The sequence below is a fragment of the Urocitellus parryii genome, chromosome 3 (assembly GCF_045843805.1).
Source record: "Urocitellus parryii isolate mUroPar1 chromosome 3, mUroPar1.hap1, whole genome shotgun sequence".
Classification (NCBI taxonomy): domain Eukaryota; kingdom Metazoa; phylum Chordata; class Mammalia; order Rodentia; family Sciuridae; genus Urocitellus; species Urocitellus parryii.
Window position 1 is genome coordinate 21,276,401 of NC_135533.1, and position 20,428 is coordinate 21,296,828.

At 55.4% G+C, this 20,428-nt stretch overlaps 1 protein-coding gene across 1 annotated transcript in view; it reads left to right on the plus strand.

Moving 5' to 3' along the window:
* Plxna4 (plexin A4) overlaps positions 1–19,498 on the plus strand; it is a 431,475-nt gene extending 411,977 nt beyond the window's left edge. Inside the window, exons 26-32 of the mRNA XM_026392811.2 lie at positions 1,947–2,050; positions 2,470–2,569; positions 3,712–3,902; positions 4,768–4,937; positions 8,477–8,689; positions 15,201–15,351; positions 17,457–19,498. Coding sequence (XP_026248596.2) covers positions 1,947–2,050; positions 2,470–2,569; positions 3,712–3,902; positions 4,768–4,937; positions 8,477–8,689; positions 15,201–15,351; positions 17,457–17,552 — 1,025 coding nt within the window. The 3' untranslated portion in view covers positions 17,553–19,498. The remainder of the gene's footprint in view (positions 1–1,946; positions 2,051–2,469; positions 2,570–3,711; positions 3,903–4,767; positions 4,938–8,476; positions 8,690–15,200; positions 15,352–17,456) is intronic.
* Positions 19,499–20,428: the final 930 nt, after the last annotated feature.

A 20,428-nucleotide genomic window follows, 5' to 3' on the forward strand; every position in this document is an offset into this window, starting at 1 on the left:
AACACACATGCCACAGCCTCTTTCTACTGCTTGGAAAATAGGCCAGCACTGCCCATCCTTGGTCCCCTCCAATCTTTCGTCCATTCACTTAGTCACTGAATAGACACTTCCTCAGTGCTTCCTATGTCCCGTACATCGGCCAAGACAGGCTAATGAGGTCATCTAGAAGCCTTGTTTTTATAATCCCAGGACAATCTGTGCTCCTGCAGCTGTCCTGGGGAGACAGGGCCATCCCCTGCCCTACTTATTTGAATGGGGACATGGAAGTCAACTGACTCTCATTTACTTACATAATTACTGGGCATGACTTAGGGCCAGAGTGACTGAGTATGGCTCTACAGGCTGTGCACTGCACAACTCTGCCACAGAGTAGTCCCACTGTTATTGCTCAACTGTTATTGCTCAAATCCTCAGGCCATGTGATGATGGAGTCCCCCACTCCATCATCAAGGGGTGCCAGGATGGCTGCTAAACTAGAGGCCTGGCCCTAGGCGGGGATCTTCTCCATCTAGACCTAGCAGGTACCATGGCCCCGTCTGTGGAGGAGACCTCCTTCAGACTCATCTGGGGGGCAAAGGAAGTGCAGAATGCTGGCCACCTTTGCGCCATGCCCCAGAGCTGTCTCTGTGCCCCCATGCAGCCACTTCTCCTTGGAGCTGGAGAGCCCCCTGCCCTATCCCTCAGCTCAGCCTGGTCTGCCCCGGGTCACAGCCCCACAATTCAGTTGTCCAGTGTGGGTGGCAGCACCGGCCAGGCCACAGCATGCAGAGTGGAGACGGGATCAGTGCCTTCTGTATCACAAATGTGGCCAATGGGGGACCCGCCAGAGGGAAATGGGGTAGGGAATATGAAAACAAGTCTCCATGGTTCTTGGGGGAAGAAATCCTTGGCAGGTCAGGCAGAGACGGCCGGGCGACTCCGGGCGGCAGCCACCTGCCCTCTGCCCGAGCCTGGTGTTTTCTGCACGTCTCAGACGCGTCAGCTGCCAGCCAGTGAGCCGGGCCTGGGCTGCCTGGAAACCAGATCTCTGGCTTCTCCCTGGAACATGTTGCGTTTGAATTTAAGAGACTGCTTTTGCAGTTGGGTGCGTGCTTGTGAGAGTGGTGTGTGTGCGCGTGTACCAAGCGTGAGAGCTGGCGTGCACGTGAATTTCCATGTGCGTTCATTTCAAGACCGGAACGTGCCCTTCCCCATCTGCACAGGATTTGTGCTAAGCAGGGTGCTGGGACCTGGTTGATGGGAAGCAGCCCCCTATTCTCCCATGTGTGACCCATCAGGGAGCACTTGTGTTACTGGCTCTAGGGCCCCCGGGGAGAAGGGGGTGTGTACCTACAACATGGAAATCACTGGGTAGGTTACAAGGTTCTATTATCCGCATCAGCTTTGTGGGGCTAGGGGTCCTTCTGGGCATGAGAATGGGTCTGCATGCTTTTGCCTAGTCCCCCTTCCAACGGGGACCCACCCACCTGCCAGCTTTAGAGTACAGGACACACTTGGAACAGGTGTACAGTGACGACATCTGCAGCATTGGTCTCACCGGCTCTGGGAGTTGACAATCAAGCACACACATGGCGGGCACTCCGCGACGACAGCGCCTCTCACCTGCTCACCGCTCTGGTGTGTTGTGGAGCGCTCGTTCATTCAGCTGGTGCCTATTGAGCATCTCCTCCTTGCAGACGGGGCCCCTTACAGCAAACAGGTGGCAGGGGAGGACGGGGCTGTTATCCCTGTTTGGGGCACATGGTGGTTGGGATTAGCACCTTGACTGGAACTTGGCCACTCTGCGCTGAGGACCTCTGCACTGGTCCTCACAGGAGCACGTTGGCCCTGGTCTACCTGTGAGTGCATCCTGGAGATGGCCCTGTGCGGGTGCCCACAGAGCAGTCCTCGGGATCCCCCAGGAGGGGCCAGAAGGCTTCTCTGAGATGCCACCTCTCCCCCTGCAGAATGGCGACAAGGGAGCGGGGCGAGAATGATCCTGCAGGATGAAGACATCACCACCAAGATCGAGAACGACTGGAAGAGACTCAACACCCTGGCCCATTACCAGGTGAGGTGGACGTGGACAACAGGAAGTGGACAAATAGATAGCGCTTCCTTGGATGTCTCAGGCCTTAGATTACAGGGTCATCCTAAGACTAGGAACCAAGCCCTCAACCCACTTCTTCACCACTGGTCCATGTTCCTTTGGGGACTCAGGAGAAACTAATGCCACCCAGCCAGGAACTCCAGCCTCCTTAGAGCCAGGATGCTGACCTGCATGCTTCCCGCAGGTGTGGACCAAGTCCCCAAGACAAGGCCTGCCTTAGATGTTCCCCTGCCCTTGAAGGCGAAGGAAAGGGGTCAACCTTCAGAGGCTCTTCAGCCAGGTGCTGATGGCCCCTCAGCATGGAGCTAATTCTCATGTGCCCCAGGTTCCTTGGTGGCAGAGTTTCTGGGCCCAGGCCCTTAGACGCCTTTTCCCTGTAGGTGCCGGATGGTTCCGTGGTAGCTTTAGTGTCCAAGCAGGTGACGGCCTATAACGCAGTGAACAACTCCACCGTCTCCAGGACCTCGGCGAGTAAATACGGTGAGATCTCAGCGTCCACGGGAGGCGAGGGTTCCTGAGCAGCTTTGCTATGGCAGCAGCATAGCTGGAGGGCAGCTGGCTCCCGGGGGCAGGAGTCGGGGGTGAGTTGGGCAGGCTGGCCACAGGGAAGAGAGGTGTTGGGCAGAGGCGCCTGATTCCAGCCAGTAACTGATGCATCAGCAGGACCTTCCTCCGGGAGCCAAGGGGGGACATCCCCCCTCCACGAGAGTCTTGTAGCCCATAAGACACCTTTGTGGTGCTCATTATCTCGCAGCACGTTCATAACAATCCAGTGAATTAAATAATTATTATTTCCCCCTATTATGCAGATTAGTAAATTATAACTCAGATGCAAAGATGCTAAATGACTGGTAAAGGTCACACCGTCATTATGCAGTGCAGGGAAGGGGCGGCCCCCCAACTGAGGCTCTGTGGTGGAGGAGAAAGGGTGCTGGATGTGAGATCTAAGCCCCAAAGATGGTGCCGTTCTGCCACTACCTCTGTGCTTGGACTGGACGGGCCGCCTGACCACTGTGGGTCTCGGTGTCCTCATCAGTTAAACAGAGATGGAAAAAACATTCACCTCCAGAGGCTCGCAGATGAACACAGGGAACGGTCCCTGCACCCAGTAGGCCCATCAGTGCATCACATCTCACAAATACCGACAAGGGTCTCAGCCAATCAGTGGGCAGAGCTGGGGGAGCCGGAGGGGAGGACAGAGGCAAGCAGGTGCCAGGGTGGTCCCCCGGGTGGCCAGCTCTTATTAAGGAGACAGGCGACCTGCTCGTGAGCATAATTGGCCGCAGAGAGCACATCCCGAGAACGCATACGAGGAAACGTGCAAAAGAAGTGGGAGCTTCTGTTTTTGCAAATTGAATAGTTGGGGGCTGACTCCATGGACAGCATGGGAGGAAGGGCCCAGGATGATCTGAGTGGTGGATTGAGCCCCAGAGATCACGGAGAAAGCGTCCCCATTTCAGGGAATGTTCAAAACTGGGGCCAGAAGTCAGTTCAGCGCCCGCTAGTTGCAGGAGGGACCAGACAGTACTTGGAGTTGGCTGGGGCGAGGGGTGCTCTGGAGTCCCTGGACCTAGGGGCTGTGTGGCCTCCCACATGTTGGGTCGTGGTCCTCACGTTGGCAGAAAACATGATCCGGTACACGGGAAGTCCCGACAGCCTCCGCTCCAGGACGCCCATGATCACCCCCGACCTGGAGAGCGGAGTCAAGATGTGGCACCTGGTGAAGAACCATGAGCATGGGGACCAGAAGGAGGGTGACCGGGGGAGCAAGATGGTCTCTGAGATCTACCTGACACGCCTGCTGGCCACTAAGGTACTGGACTGGAGGACAGTGAGGCATGGAAAAGGACTTACCACCCCAGAAATCCAGGGCTGGCAAAACCCAGCAACTGGGCTCGTGCCCACCCTCTTACCCACCCGTGGTAGGCACTGCCCACCAGCCCAAGATTCTTTCCCAGGACAGAGCCTCAGGATCCTGCCCAGCCCAGTGCTCCAGGCCAATCCCACCAAGGTGTCAGTGTTGACTTGCAGCCTGAAGCTCTGTTCCCACCCCCTTTCTGTGCCTTTTCTCACATACAGAGCTGCTGACTGCACCTGTTCACCTTCTTCCTCCATGTCTTATGGAAGAATGGCTTCTTCTCGGGGGGATCTCATGGACAGTCACTAGGGATGGAAGTCGGGGCTCCTTGAGCCACTTCCCAGCCCCTGTCTCTGATCCTGGTTCTGGGATGGTTCAGGCCTCTAGTTTCCCTGTCTCTCTCCTGGGCTCTGCTCAGCTCTCTGCAGGGCCCCAGGAGTGACTGTCCATTAGCTGGGCTGCATTAGGCCCAAACAGAACCAGCAGATTGTGTCTGTCTGCTGGCCCAAGTGCATGTTCATTAGCATTTGCTGAAAGTGCTAAAGTGGCCCTGCCAGAGGGTGGGAAACCAAACACGTGGTTGGCAAAGGAAGGCTCGCTCGGGTCCAGCCATCCATGTCCTGTCTGCTTTCAGTGTGCAGGGGACATTGACAATTGTCAAAGACAGGCGACCGGGGGGAAATGCAGTGTGTGGACTCTCGCAGTTTCACCCAAGCAGGGAAGCGGTGCACTGTCCTCCCCGCACGCTCTGCAGGGCAGATTCCCAGACTGCTCCTCAGAGCTTCGTGGGTGCAGCTGGATCTCGTGTCCCCCTCCCCAGGGCACTCTGCAGAAGTTTGTGGATGACCTCTTCGAGACCATCTTCAGCACAGCCCACCGCGGCTCGGCCCTGCCCCTGGCCATCAAGTACATGTTCGACTTCCTGGATGAGCAGGCCGACAGGCACGGCATTCACGACCCGCACGTGCGCCACACCTGGAAGAGCAACTGGTGAGCCAAGGGAGGTGGGGGCCCCTGAAGGACCCCAGCCTTCAGAGATGAGCTGGCCGTCCTCCAGCTTCAGCCCCAGGGCCCCTTGTAGGCTCATTCTCTGGTCCCTGCACCACCCCTCCCACCCCATATTCTGCTGGACTTTTGTGCTCACTTCCTTCTGGTCAAACCTGTCTGTACTTCCTTCTGGTCAAACCTGTCTGTACATCCTTCTTTCCAATCAGTCAGTACATATTTATTGAACTATCTCAGTGAGCAAACACTCATGTCACAGCCAGGCCACCCTTACTGTCAGGGACCTCCCAGGGGTCTTGACAGTAGGCTAGACACTGAGGGTTCTGAGTTAGGCTCAGTTGTGTAGACAGACACAAACTGCGAGAGACAATATCTGTGCTCACCTGGGAGGTGGGGGCAGCGCCTTATGGTGACTTGTAAGTGGGGTTTTGCAGCAACCCGGGAGTCTCTGGCTGGACAAGGGCATTTCCACTCTATTCTATGTGCTACTCTCCTCTCTCTCCATGAACTCCTTTTCTAAGCTCTGGTTGGAACCACAACCACCTCGTTTTCCCTGGAGATCACAGGATTCTCTAAGTACGAATGGCACTCTAGGCGTCTCCACGATGGCCCTCTCTCCTTTCACCATACAGCATCTTTCTCTTCATTGGTTGTGGTCTATGCTTCAGGCTGAAATTGCAAGGTCAGGCATCAGCATTCAGCACGTGCTGCAGAGCTTTGCCCAGAGTGGGACTCAGTAAATATTGATGAGACTCAGGGCCAGGGTGGCCTCTGTTTGGGAGTTCTACCTCAGGCAGGGCTGGCTGATATCCAGTCCCTTCCATTCCAGAATCCCTCCCTGTAGCTTTGCATGGTCCATGTTCCAGGTCGTTCTTCCCCACATCATTCTTCCAAGGCAGCGTGGGCTAGTTCCCGGGCACCTACCTTGGCTAGGACTGGCGGTGCATGAGCAGCCTGGGCCAAAGGAGAACACGAGAAAGTGGGAGTCAGGCTGGGGTGTGGGACCTCATTCCCTGTGGCACGCTCTGGCTTCCTGATTCCTCCCCTGGAGAAGGGAGCTCCTTCAGGGAGATTATAACCCCAGACCCGAGGGAGGATTGGCCCACGGAGCTGAAGAGTGAGGTCTATACTAACATGGATGGGAGAACCATCGTGGTGGAATTTTCCAATCTTTCCAACCAGCAATGCTGGGGTTTCCACGCTCTCCTCTGTAAGTCCTACCTCTCCCAGGCCTGCCTCCAAGTAGGTGGTATTTCCTTCCCCCCAGTCTTCTTGGCATGCCTCGGGGAGAGTCTGAAGGTCCCCAGCCTCCCCAGCCTCCTCTCTCTATCGGTGAGTCTTCCCACTCTGATGTCTGTAACCCTCTGGATATAGTAAGTGCACTACCCAGATCTTCTCTTGCACATGGCCCGGGCTGGGGAGAGCTGGTCCAAGTACCCAGATGCTGTAGCACAGAACTCCAGGTCCAGGCAGAGGAAATCCCAGGGAGTAGATGGCAGCACCAGGTTCAAGGTCTCCCCTCAAAGGACATTCCCCACAATCCTGGGCAAGAAGTAGTTAGTTGAGATTCATGAGATCCTCAGACAGACCCGACAAAGAAATTGTTTCTTTACTCCTGGCCCAAGGTGTAAGTCAGCCTCTCCCACCCACTCCCTCCGCCATTCCCCACCTTCTCTCTATTAAATAAACCTCCTGCTCGTTTAGCCTGAGTGGCTGCAATCAGCCAGAGATTAGTGGCACCTCTGATGTTAATAATATGCTAATATTTCATTAGGTGGGAGCCTCGTGGCACCTTGGCATCCCCTGTTTGATGGGCCTGTCATCACAACCTGCTTCAGGGAGACCCGTGAGAGGGGAACCAGAGCAGCCCAGAGTCCCTGTCCTGGGCAGGCCTTCTGGAAAACTGAAGAAGAGCTGTGGAAGGGAGACTGTGAGCTGGGAAGCCCTGAGTCCCTCATTCAGGGCTCTCAACCCAGCGGTTAGGCTGGGCGGCCACAACCACCCCTCCGTCACCCATGTGCCCTGGCTCTCTGAGCTGCCAACCCATTATTCCCTGTTCTGGATTTCTAATGACAAAGCAATGCCACGAAACCTTGTCAGACCTCAGTGTGCCTGGGCTGCACCCTTCGCAGGGACCTACTAGACACCTGTGAATGGCCTGGCAGTCTGGGATGTCAGGTCCTACTGCATCTACACACTTGTCCTCTCTACAGACTGGCTGCATCCAGCGGATGCGAGGATAGAGAGATTGTCCTCGCTGCACTGAAATGATGTCATTCAGAGAGTTTAGGTTTCTAAGAGGCAAGCCAAACACAGAGCGTTGTGACTCACCAACAGTGAGAGCAGCCACCAAAACCACAATAAAGCGTCAGGGGAGAATGGCAGGAGGTGAGGGGTTGGGAGCAGAGGGAGAGAAACAGGCAGCTCCATGCTGAGTGCATCTCGGCTTCCTCATCCCATCTCAGCGAGCTGGCTGGAAGCCAGGGACCAGAGCCTGAGCCAGGGCAGGGGAAAGCATCTCCCCATCGCCAGGTCCTCTCTAGCCACACACAGTGACTTAAGTACTGGACCACACCGTGCAATTTTCTCCTCCTTGTGTCTGTTTGTGCTGACTGCACCTGCAGCCTGTCCCGCCTCTCCACCAGGCCTTGCCCAGCTAGGGAACACCGATGCGTGTTTCTGAAACCCAGACCGCCATGCGTCACCTCTGCAGAGGCTTTGTGGACACGGCCCTCGCCGTGTGCCCCCTGGGTCCCACACTGACCCCTTCACATTGTGCAGTCCTGGCACCCATACTGCCCAGCATGCACCTGGTGGCGGGTCTGTCCTCCCTCCACACCCACCGCCCACAGTTTCTTGAGGACGCGGGATGTGTGGTTCACGGTATCCTCTGTAGCTGGCACGGTTCCTGGCAGGCAGCAGGTGCTATCTGGAAGGGGGTGGGGACACAATGGGACATCTGAGGGGCTGAGTGTGTCATGAAGAGTCGCTGAGCTACACTCTCAGCCCCAGGGCCTTCAGAGGCAGGAAGCAGCCAGTGGGACCAGGCAGGGAGTGGGAGGAAGCGGGTGGCTTCTGCAGAGTCATCCAGTCTGTGGCAGGAGGTCAGACACCAGGTCCAGGTTCCAGATGATTCCAAAGCTTGCCAACTCAATGCTCTTTGGAAGCGGAAGGTGGAATAGAGTTTGAAATTCCACTTTCTAGCACACATCATGGTGCCTCTTACACCAAGGGGAGGATCAGGGGTCCTGCATCACAGTTGGGTATCAAGTGGTCTCCAGTACCTTTCAGTATTGCATCTCTGCACGAGTGATTGACCTTGCTAATCTGCAGTTTCCTGGGAGGTAACTGGAGCCCAGGAGAGCAGCCCCACACCCCATCCCTGCACACCCCGTCTCTGGCCTAGAGAAGGCACCTGAGCATCAGGAGTTGCCTAGCCACCTCCTGTTCTCCAGAGAACCCTCCAGCCACATCACAGCTTGCTGCCCCCTGGCCCCTGACCCTCTGCCCCTTCCTCCACACAGCCTCCCCCTGCGGTTTTGGGTCAACATGATCAAGAACCCGCAGTTTGTGTTTGACATCCATAAGAACAGCATCACGGACGCCTGCCTCTCCGTGGTGGCCCAGACCTTCATGGACTCCTGCTCCACATCGGAGCACCGGCTGGGCAAGGACTCGCCCTCCAATAAGCTGCTCTACGCCAAGGACATCCCCAGCTACAAGAACTGGGTGGAGAGGTGAGTGTCGGGACCAGGCAGCAGGGGGAGGGCCCCTGGCTGCAGTGCCCATGAGAGGCCCTCCCCAAATCCAGGCTGGCACCTCCCAAGGCTGGTCCTGCAGATTGGCAGGCACACCCCACAGCCCCAGTGATGTCGTCCACTGGACAAGAACCGGGAACTCAGCCGGGACTAGCCTCTGGGCTGTGCTGGCCTATTTGGAAGGCCGTGGATCTTGATGACTGAAGTGTGTTCTGGGCCCAGGAAGGAGATGTGGTTCCCAGCTGTAACCCTCAGTCCCCACATACATGCATGCTATACACACATGCCTGCCCTATGTGCGTAATACATGCCACACACACACAATCATATGTCACATACACTTGTATATACACATGCCATACATACATGCACATGCATCAAGCATGATCCATATGTGAATGCTATACATGTATGCATGCCCTATATACAGCGAGACACACACATGCACACACATACATACCATTCATAATCCATGCATCCATCTGTACATGCATATCTACATGCAAAGACACATGTGGTGCATGCACCTATACATGCATGCTCTACACCTATGTGTACATAATGCTGCACATATGCGCATACAGGCCTCACGTGCACGCACTTTGATCATAAATGTGCAAGGTTCCCAGTAATGTCTCGCCACAAAAGACTTGAGGCCTCCGCCCGTCTTCCTGTCCATCTGTCAATTCTCCCATGGTTCTATGGGCGTGGCAACCCCGCCCCCTGGACAGTCTCCCACTGTCCCAGCCCCCTCACTATCACCTGACCAGCTCTTTGTGCCCTGGGTGTGTGATCTCAGCCATCACACCCACCTGGTCACTGTGTCTGGCAGTCACGTGTCTGCTATGGCTCAGACCCACCTGTCAGCTGAGGCTCCTGGCTCTCAGTCCCCGCCAGCTCCTGGTAGAGAATGTCATGGTTCATCTGAGCTGCGGCGGATCCATAAGGCGAGCACCTGAGCTACAGCCAACTGGGACTGGATGCATCCCTGTAGTCCCCTAACATGAGAGGACAGGAATTGTGACTTCCTTTCTTGCTGGTCAAGGTGAAGAAATATTCATACAGGATGACCAGGCAATTAGCCCAAGATGATCTAAGTGGCCACGATGAAACTAGACCCCAAGCCTCTTAAATAACTCCCAAATCTTACTATTTATGAAGCTTTCAAACAGAATCCCTGCCAACTCATACTGTACTTCTGGGTAGATCAAGGAAGGGGCTCCTTTCTATAGGCAGATGTCACCCCACCATAGGGTGTGGGTTTGCTGAATAAGGAGTTAGTTGTTGGTCACAGCTCTCATTTAAGTACCTTTGTGCAGTGAACCACCTGCACACCTCCTCTTGGCCATTTTACTCTTAGACTACCTTTCTCTTTTTTCTAAGTAGCATAAAGATAAGAAATCTGGATGGAGGTTCACTTGTGGTGCCCTTTGGAAGAATAAAAGAAACCAGAAATTGTTCTTGCCTTAGTGATTGAAGACATAATGAACACTATCATTTCACCCATGGCAGAGAAAGGCAGTCTCCATCTTTATTCTAGAACATCACCTCCTCTTGTACCCAGGGAGGAACTTAGAGGGGGTGAGTCCTGGCCACCTCCGTGAAACAGTTTCTTTCACTAAAAGAGTTTAATTTGTCTTCTGTTCTGTTTTTCAATACCCTCCCCTACTTTCCTACTGTGGCCTGTGATGGATGTCACAACCTGGCTGTCAGGGAGAGAGCCACATCTTTGTCCTCATGTCAGATTATCCCGGTCACCCAGGGGGGCTCTCATCGCCCTCTGCAGAGACAGCAGTGCATCCTTCCCACAATAGGGCTGCTGGGAGCAAGCCCTCGTGTGTGGTCCCTGCTTTCTGCAAAGAAAGAGGAAGAGGCAGCATTTGGACTGTGGGTCACCTCTGCACTGATGAGGGTCACTGAGCCAGAACCCTGGGTGGTAGAGAGGAAGGAACAAGGGGCAGGGAAGGGTGGGGACATTTATAAGGATCCATGTAGAGGACACTTCCTGGACAAGGCTGGGCAGTCCTAGGTGAGACCCGTGCGCTGCTGGGCTAATGGTCTTCCTCTAGGTGGGTTCCAAGTGAGACGGCTCATGCAGCTGCTGCTGGCCACGAGGAGCCCTGTCGAGTGGGCTCTTTAGGTAATGGCTTCCATCTCTTATCCCAGTTGTTTCTTAGCAACCACGGGCACTCCCAGGAAAGTCATCTTTCTCTTGCTGAATGTCCCAAATCCTTTCTCCTCCCGTTTGGGAGCAGGGGTAGAAAGACAGAGGGATTGAGAAAGAGCAGGGGCAGTTGGGGTCGGAGCCGAGCACAGGTCCACCCTGGCTCCCACTCCTCCTCCGCACACCCCACGCTGCTCCACAGGCTCCTCGTTGTCTTCACGTCTTCCCAGCCCTGTTGGGCTTCTGCTGTGGCCAGATCTAGAAACAGGAAGGCGATTCTTGGTTGCCCATGAACAGTTCTCTCACAGAGCAGGACTCCAGCCTTGTCACCGTGAGCTCCTGTGTCCCAGTTGGTTGCAGTCTCTATTTCGTGGCCAATAGCAGTGGGCGCTGCAGAGTCTGGTGGTGGTTTCATCTGATTTTGACTTGGAAGAGCTTCAGCGTTACCCCCGAGGAAGCCTTGGCCTCCCTCCCCAGCCGTCAGGAGATTTCCCCCGGAGGAAGTGAGGGGAAGGGCGTCCCGGCTGGCCCCCCAGCACTGGATGAGGGTCGGCCACACATTGGAATGCTATCTGTCACGAGTCTCGGCATGAAGAAGGCTAAGGTTTTAGAGACTTTAATATGCCTCCTACGGCTCCCCGTCCATCCAAGCTTATAAAAGGTGACAGCTCGCCTCGGAGCAATACCAAAGGTGGGGCCCAGACGTTCCCCTGACCCATGCGTCCATCCACTGGTCAATCATGGGTTCGCCATGGGTGTGGTGGGCACTTGGAAGGTTAGACTGGATCCTTCTCTGCAGCTCACAGTTGAGGAGGACATATAGGAAGGTTCTCAGCCAGGCCCACCGGCTGCCACAGGGGGGCTCTGGGAGTGAGGCCCTCATTCTCCTGGGCCTGGAGACAGCAGCCAACGGTTCCCAGGGGAAGACTTACGCAGGGCCTTGGAAGCGGAGTTGGGGGATATCCGAGTGTCTTCTACATCTGCATCCCCATCCTTGAGGTGCTTGGAGGGACGCCAATGCTTTTTTCTTCTTGAAGAATTTGGAGTATTCAAAGCCATCTCCTCTGTCACAAAGAGCTTTCCTAAAGGCAGAGATGAGACCTGCCATCCCACATGACCCAGGATTTCTGCCAGGATGCCCTCACCCCACTGCAGACGGGTTGATAATGGAGAATTCAGCTTCCCAGGTCTTGCCCAGAGAGCTGACCTCAGGCCCCCAGCCGGCCTCCTCCCTGGGCTAAGGAAACACAGCAAGGAGAGCTGGCTGCCGCCGGTGGTGGGACCAGACCCACCTCACAAGGCCAGTCCTGGGCCCGCCTTCCCGCCTGCCAGGCCCTGGCCAGCTCCAGGGGGTCCTCAGGGACTTTTCAGAGCACCAGTCCCTTCTGAGAAAGGGTGTGTAGGGTTCAAGTGCGAGGGGCCCAGGCTGACCTTTCCCTTCCCCGCTACCCAGCCAGCTGGTGAGAACACTTGTGTGAAGTTCATTAATGGGGCTTAAGTGCATTCCTCACAGTCAATGAGGCATCTCTGTGGAGGGTCCCAGGACAGGAGCCAGCCCAGCAAAAGTGAGAAGGAAGCAATTGTACCCTCGGCAGAGAAGGTGCCGTGGGAGTCATTGTCAGGCTCCAGGCTGGCTAAGGGGTGGGCTGGGAGAGCCCTGGAGGGGGCTGGGGAACGTTCAAGGCATTCGCCAGACCCAGCAGAGAGGATGGGCCACTCAGCTGCAGCAGGCCTGGGGCTGTGAACGGGGTTAGAAAGGCAGCCGGACTCCGAGCCCCACTCCTACCAGGGCATGAGCTGCCCTTGGCCACTCAGCTCCGCCCGTCCAGAACCTGCTGAAGAGGCCATCATGTGACTGGTCCACCTGGGGGAGAGTGTGGGGCCACAGACATGCCCTGGCCCAACCCAGTGTCCTCAGAGCGAAGGCAAAATTAGGGAGATGGAGCTACTCAGCGGGGACCTGACCTCGCGTGAGGGAGGCAGCACAAGGCACATCCAGGAGAGTGTCACCTGTCAGCTTTAGGTGAGGTGGTTCTTGCCCGGCCCTGGACCTGCTCCATTCTCGATTTCTCGCCGTCCCTCCCCTCTCTCGGATATTCAAATTTCCAAATATTCTTTTTGAAGGAGTGGTCTGGGCTTCTAGGACCTGGGCAAGGTAAGCCATCGTCAGGGAGAGGGCTGGGCATCTCTTGTTTCCTGTGGGGCAGGGTCCCCTCATTGTGGACACAGTGCTCCCCAACCTGGCCTCCCCTGTACCTCGGAGGCCACAAAGGCAGCAGTCAGCCCTCGGGCTGCGTGCAGAATGCCTGGCAGACCCAGCCGTCCGTCTGCACAGGCTTCCACAGGCGGGCGGAGAGGAGAAGCGGCCGGAGCTTCACTGTGGAAGGCAGTTGTGTCCTCTCCGTGGGACCTGGGCTTTTCATCCGTCAGAGTCTCTGGTTATCCGCAGGTGACAGAGTAGAACTGTCTGACGGGGCTTTGGGCCTGGCGACAGCTGCGCTGCGGCTGCTGGCCATGGTTCCAAAAGTGAGAGAAACCAGGCTTCTCCTTTCACCCAAGAGTTGTCTAGAGATGACCCTGGGCTGGGCGAACCCATCTTGCTTGGCAGGTGTGGGACACCCGAGGGGACAGTGCCACACGTCTCCTGGGGAATGGCAGGGATGGGGCCCCCCTGGTCTCCTGCTGTGAGGTGGGACACTGGCATTTGCTGTCTTCCAGAAATAGAGGCCATGGATGGAGACTCTGCTGAACCTTTACACCTGGAATGTCATGAGATCCCCGAGCCCTGTGCACGGGGCATCTGGGGAGCTGCTTTGGGGTGGCTCTAGGCTCTTCTAGGGATGGAGCAAAGGCATTGAAAGGGAGCAGGATGAGACAGGAGGGGACAGTGGGCAGAGAGGGTGGTGACGATGGCAGCAGGTCATCGTCAGGGCCCTCAGCTGCTCTGAGAAAGGCCATATGGTTAGTCCTTGTCCTCGTTGCCTGTCTCAGCAGCCTGTCATGAGCCAAGGCCTCCTGGCCAGCCCAAATGTGACCGGTTCCACAAGGCAGGTGGCACTGTGTGTGGTGTGGGTCTGGGTCCCCCCCCACCAGCCCCTTTCATCGCCAGAGCGCAGGTCTCATGCCCCTACCTCTGCCTTCCCTGTCTTCCAGCCAGCGACAGGTCTGCAGTCCCAGGGCTGTGGCTCAGGCAGGGTGCCCATCCCAGCCCTTGGCTGCCAGGAAGGTTGGTGGCAAATGGAGCTATCATTCTAAGGCTGGCCCTTGAGCTGACAGTGGAGGAGCCCTGCAGTGTCATTTCTGCCAGCTTGTCACCCAACTCCTGGGAACTCCTGGGGACAGGTGGAAGTTAGAGACACAGCACAGGACTGATGGGTCCTGGTCAGAGCAGTGAGGGGTGTGGGCTGGGAAAGACACAGGGTCAGAACACACAATAAGAATGTCCCCAAATCTCTGAGAATGTCCCCTATGCTCATCTGATGCACCCTTGAGTCCTGGGACTCCTGGGGCCTGTCACCGTCACCAGCCCTAGCATGACCCCACGAGCAAATGCCTCTCCTTAGCCTTGGTGCCCAGGTGCCGGGTTTGCTGTGCCTAGTCCACCCTGCAGTCTTCCTCCTGGTTCCTGATTCTAGGGCCTCAGAATAGCTTTCTCTAACCCAGAGCCCCGGGGACTTAGAGTGGGCTGGGCCCGGCAACCACAGGGCCCCTGGGCCAGCCGTGCTTCGTGGCTTTGCAGTTACCTGTTCTCATTTTTACAATCTACAGTCCCAAAAGCCCAGAGGAAAAGGGGAGAAGGAACCGTCATCAGTTCCTCATTAGGAAACCACGCGGCTCCCCTCTGGCGGGGGAGTTGGGGTCTGGTGCATAAAATGTCAAATTGCAGAAATTAAAAATGTAAATGCTGGCATCTAATTAACCAGTTGACAGCAGTGCACAGCTGCAAGTGACAGTGACTGATTGCCTTCTGCCAGCCTCTCTCTCTGAGCAGGCCCCAGCCCCACCCCTCTCTCACTTAACCCCCAGAGAGCGGAGGACATCGGAGAAGAGCCACTGTTGGAAGGAGCCTTGGGCCACTGGAGGAGACCCAGGCCCTCAGGAGGGAACCCTGCAGGGAAACCAGCAGCTGGAAGCTAAGCAGAGGCCCCCTTCCTCTTGACCCCCTCTGTCCACCCTCTGTCACTGTCTTGGCCACTCCCCAGATCCTTCTCTCAGTTCCTCCAGAGCTGCGGGAGCTTCTCCTGGACCTGACACAGAGGCCCAGCCCCAGAGGCCACTGTGGTCCCCACATGACTCCAGCTTCTCTCCCTTCCCATGCCTTGGCAGGTATTACTCGGACATCGGGAAAATGCCGGCCATCAGTGACCAGGACATGAACGCGTACCTGGCGGAGCAGTCCCGGCTGCACATGAGCGAGTTCAACACTATGAGCGCTCTCTCGGAGATCTTCTCCTACGTGGGCAAGTACAGTGAGGAGGTGAGCCCCGCCTTGCCCTGCTGAGGCCTGGTGGGGAGAAGAGGGCAGAGATGGAGAAGCCCCGCATGCCTCGGTGTAGAAGACCAGTCCCAAGACACACCCCCTCAGCATCTCTGCTGGGAACTCTACCCCCAGGCCTCAAAGACTGAGACGCCAGGGTGGCGTCATTCCGAGCATTCTACATTAGTCCCTGATCTTCCCATAAATCTACACACCTGACTCTTTCATTTATTCTTATTTTCTTCTCAATATTCCTCTTATTTTTCCCATTTCTCTAATTCTTTTTGAATAGCACCTTCCCACTCCCATGGACAGTCCATAGGGTATGGTCTAGTTTTGTAGAGAACAGAACAGACTAGAAACAGAATAGAATATGGTGGAATAGAAGGAATGGAATGGAATATAATAGTAGCAACTGAACAGAACAGAAGTAGAATAGAATGGGATAGAAGAGAAAGGAATTGAACAGAATGAGAAAGGGAAGTGACCCAAACCAGCAGACAGGGGCAGAATGGAATGGAACGGAAGGCGCTTTCAGTTGGGTTCCCTTGTTGGAAATCTCCAGCTGGGATAGTCATCACCATAGATTCTGCCTTCTTTCTGGTCAGTATAAAGGTCCTATTGGCTACACAGGTGTAGACCAAGTGGATTGGAATCCAGATTCCCTGCATTGGAGCACAGCATAACTGTGGAAGATCAAAACAAGACTGGAGGCCAGCACTCCAGGGTCTCTACTTCCTCACAGTCTTGTCACTCAGAGAGGGTCCAGGAGAGTCTAGGAAACCCCGGCAGGCCTAGGGCCTGGTGTCCTACAGGTCATGAGCAGTACAGTTTGTGAACCTCAAGTCAAAGAAGAACCAGCAGAGCCTCTTAGGGGATAGACCCCGGAAACCAGTCCACAGGAGAGAGTTTCCCCCTCCTGTGGCAAGGCATGAGAGTGAGGACGGTGTGTGATACATCTGAGTAAGTGTGCAACTCCCTCATCTTGACCAGGACTGTCTTTATGAAATGATGGCAGTTGTTGGCCAGCTCACGAGGAGACTCTTGCACAGTCTCCATTAAAAAGTATCAGCTGGCATAAGATCCAGAGTTCTGGGAGCCTCCCTGGAGCTAGAATCCTCCTTTGTCCTCCTTCTCCTCCTTGTCCCTTCCCCTTGGGTCCCCAGCCACCATGCGTACAGCCCAGGTGCCTCCCGTGGAGCAGGTGGGCTGCCTCCCGTGGAGCAGGACTGCTCAGAGCCTTCCCAGGTGTGCCTGACTTTACCCTCTGCGCTGGGGCAGACCAGGGATGGATGAGTAGTCCCTACGTTGTGCCAGTAAGGAAGGGGATTCATTCAGAAAAATCACCTTTTGCCCCAGATCATCCAGCTGGAGACTGGCGGAGCCGTTCCTCAATCCTGCACCCCCTGAGTCTAAGTGGAATCCTGACGGACTGTTCCCAGGCACCACCACCACCACTGTCACTGTCCTCCACCAACCACCTGACCCCAGGAAAGGCTTGGGCAGACCTGATCCATTAGGTGCTAATGGCCAGGAAAGCTTACAGCCTCACACTGGCAGGGATATTTGTTTCTTAACAGGCAGAGTTAAGCCAAGTAATTTTCAAAATGTGGACATCCAGCCTCAGGCAGCTGATGGGGAAGATTCTCCTTTTTAAGAAGGAGGGATGAAATCACATTTCTGTGAAATCCCATTCCCGCTGGACATGGAGCACACACTTCCCATCAGACACGGAGCTCTCTGCTGTGAACTTGTTGTGACCAGAGCCCCTGGCCCTGGGCATCTTCAACAGAGCTTCTGCCTTCTGTCGGCTGCCTCTCATGAACAATGGAAGGCACACAGTTGTGCAGACATGACAATGTGTGTGTTGGCATCCTGGGCTCCTGGGCCTGTGGGCGCCCACATGCTGTGTCCTGTGTCCAGGTGCCTCCTGTGCCTCCCTACCCGTGCTACCCAGGCTGCCGCTTACCCAGCAGTGTCGTGTGTGCCTCTGCGAGTACACAACTTCCCACCCTTATGACCATGTCCGCTGGTCTGTGTATACCCCGAGAACACACAGGTACGCACCCCATCTGGTAACCCCTCCGTTCTTGTCCCTTTCACAGATCCTTGGACCTCTGGACCATGATGACCAGTGTGGCAAACAGAAATTGGCCTACAAACTAGAACAAGTCATAACCCTCATGAGCTTAGACAGCTGAGAACCGTCCTTCCAGGGCCGCCCTGGAGGGAGGGACACACCAAGCCGTGCCTCAGTCTAGATTTCATCTTTACCAAGTGCAAGTTCCGACTGGCATCAGCAGCATCCCCTGAGCAGCGCTGTCTCCCCGGCCCCCGCCCTCTCTGCCTCTCTCTGCCTCTCCCTCCTTCCTGGATCCCTTCTCGTTCGGTTGCTCTGCCAACACGCTGGGACCAAGCCGCCAGCCCTGAGCCAGGGGTGGCCAGGCCCACAGTGAGGGACCTGTCCAGAAGATATCAGAGTGGGGCTCTCCTTCCAGCTGCTCCTGACTTCATGCAGCCGCAGCCGCAGGGCCCAAATGTGGATGAGGAGCTGTGGACAGAGGACGTTTCTATGCTGCTACTTCACCTTCCGCTGGAGAGCCCCGGCTTTGGTCCTGAAGTTGGCCTGGGGAAGAGGCAGTGGGCTCAGTATTGTCTTCACGGAAGATGTCACGTGGCTCGCCCTCCCCACAGTCCATCTCCAAGAGGTCAGTCGGGGCGCTTCGCAACTGTGAGAGGATAGGCCTCACCTCCTCCATGTGGCTGGAGCGGGGAACATGTGGGGAAAGGGAGCTCCTGGGGGCTGCCTCCCACCTGTTGGGTCGACGCCAGAGGTCTCCTGTCCCTTTCCAATCTCCATGAAGCCCTTCCAAGTGTCCGTGTGGACCTGCCTGCCCAGCCTCCTCCTCTGCCTGGGGCAAGCCAGGCAGGAGAAAGAATAGCACTTACATTCCACCATGGAGACGCTCCTAACCTTCAGATCTGGCTCCTAACAGCAGGAATGTCATGTGGAGGGGGAGAAAAGAGAGTGGCATCCACCATGGAAGCAGCATCTGTTGTTCTCCATTCATCCCCAAATTCCAATGTGTCACCGCCATTGTCATAGGTCTAGTCCATGGCCAGAGCCTTAAGTGCTGTCTAGAGAAGGCATCTCCACCCTCCTTGGTCACCCTTCATCAAGGGTCAGCGTGAAATGCAGCGTGCATCCAGGAGATTCTACCTCCAGCCGTCTCCAAGGCTCCATCCCCACCATCCTTGAGAACTCCATAGAAGGCCGGGGCGGACAGTCCTGTACCTGTCCCCCCTGCAGAATCTGGTGCCATTGCTATGCAGATGACTTTGTCACTGGGCTGTCCAGACCTCCTTGGGAATCATTTCATGACCATCTCAGCTGTGTCTTCAGACATACTCCTTCCTGACCCCTTCAGTAGTCCTCACGGGACTGCCCCAGCATAACCTCACCACGACCACCACCAACCGTGGTCCCAGCTTGTCGTGTCTGGGAGGGACTGGAAAATGAAGCTAAGGGACCTGAATGGAAATGGAAGGAGGGACATGCAACTGACCACAGCCTTGGCATCCATCTCTCCACTCATCCTTGCATCTATGGATACCCCATTTTAGCCAGTCAGGCAAATGTGTGCTCAGAAATGTGTACTCGGTAAGCGGGGGCCATGGCGAGAAGTATTCCAGTGGTGGGTCCCGGGAGCTTATCATCTTGAAGGGACCTTCGGTGCTGTGTGGTCCACCATAGGCAGGCATCTCTTCTGGAGCTCTAGTGGTCGGCCATTCTGGGCGACCAGGAGAAGCATCATGGCAGGTGGTGTCGATAAGGATCCCACCGTCACTCTCTAAGCACCAGATGTCCTTCCTCGTCATCCATCAAAGTGAGGAAGGAGCCACATCATTTCCAGCCAAGTCCATGCAGCATCCTGCGCTTGAAGTCCCTTCGCTCCTTTGGATATGAATAAATGCGTGTGTGCGAGCGCACGTGCTCGCTCGCACGTGTGTCTGCCCCAGGAGTAGGCAGAGCGCTCCGGGAGATTTCTTGTCCTATGTAGGAGGATGTTGAAGTGTTATGCTTCTCTGTCCCCTTGCTCATCCGTTCATCCTGCAGCTTCGGGACATTTCAACACTTGCTTTCTGTGCTGAGTGCTAGTGGGTGGGGAGGGGAGGGGACCTGTCCATAGGCGATCAGGGTGGTCACCTGCCAAGGCCTGGACTTTGGTGACCCAGAGCAGGGCACCTCATGGCATTTCAGAGGACATATGGAAAAAGACACAAGCCACCTAACAAACGGGAAGAGGAGAATGGAAGAAAAAGATGCACTTGAAAGGAAAAATAAATAACCAAAGGTTTTGGCACATGGCCAGGTGGGAAGTGAGGAATTTTCTTGATCATTTTATTTCCTCCCAAGAAGTCATGGGACCTGACAGGCCAGAAAGGGTGCATGTGGGAGGCAGGCTGAGGAGGCAGCTCAGCCACCGAAATGTTTTTGCACATACGAGAGGTTGGGAGGAGAGAGACACGAACCTATTTAACACAGATTTACTGGATGGAAGCTATGGGTGTGTGTGTGTGTGTGTGCGTGCGCGCGCGCGTGTGTGTGTGCGTGTGTGTATATGGATACATTTTGATTTATTTTTTAAGTTTTGCACAGTTAGAGGAAATACGTGAACAAGTAGAAAAAAAAAAGACTGTTATGGTTTTGCTGAAGCTGTTATTTTTTACCTGATGATTATTATTGTTATTATTACGTTGTCGGTACAGGACACCCCCACCCGCTTGTTTTTGTGATAAGCAAACCTTCGAACACCTCAGAGAAACCTAAATTTCGGGAAGAAAGCGGAGAGGAGGACAGACCAGGGTCCTGGCTTTCCTCGCTTCTCCCTGGACAGGGCTTTGGGGAAGATGTGACCTTAATTGATGGTGTGGGTGGTGTCTGGTGCTTCATTCACTCACGGTCTCCACGGCCTGTTGGGGACTGAGAAATTGGGTGGTCTCCCAGAGCCACGACCCATCTTGCCCATAAAGAGCCTTCTTTCCTTTGTTTTCTGTTTCTTCTGTTTGGCTTCTT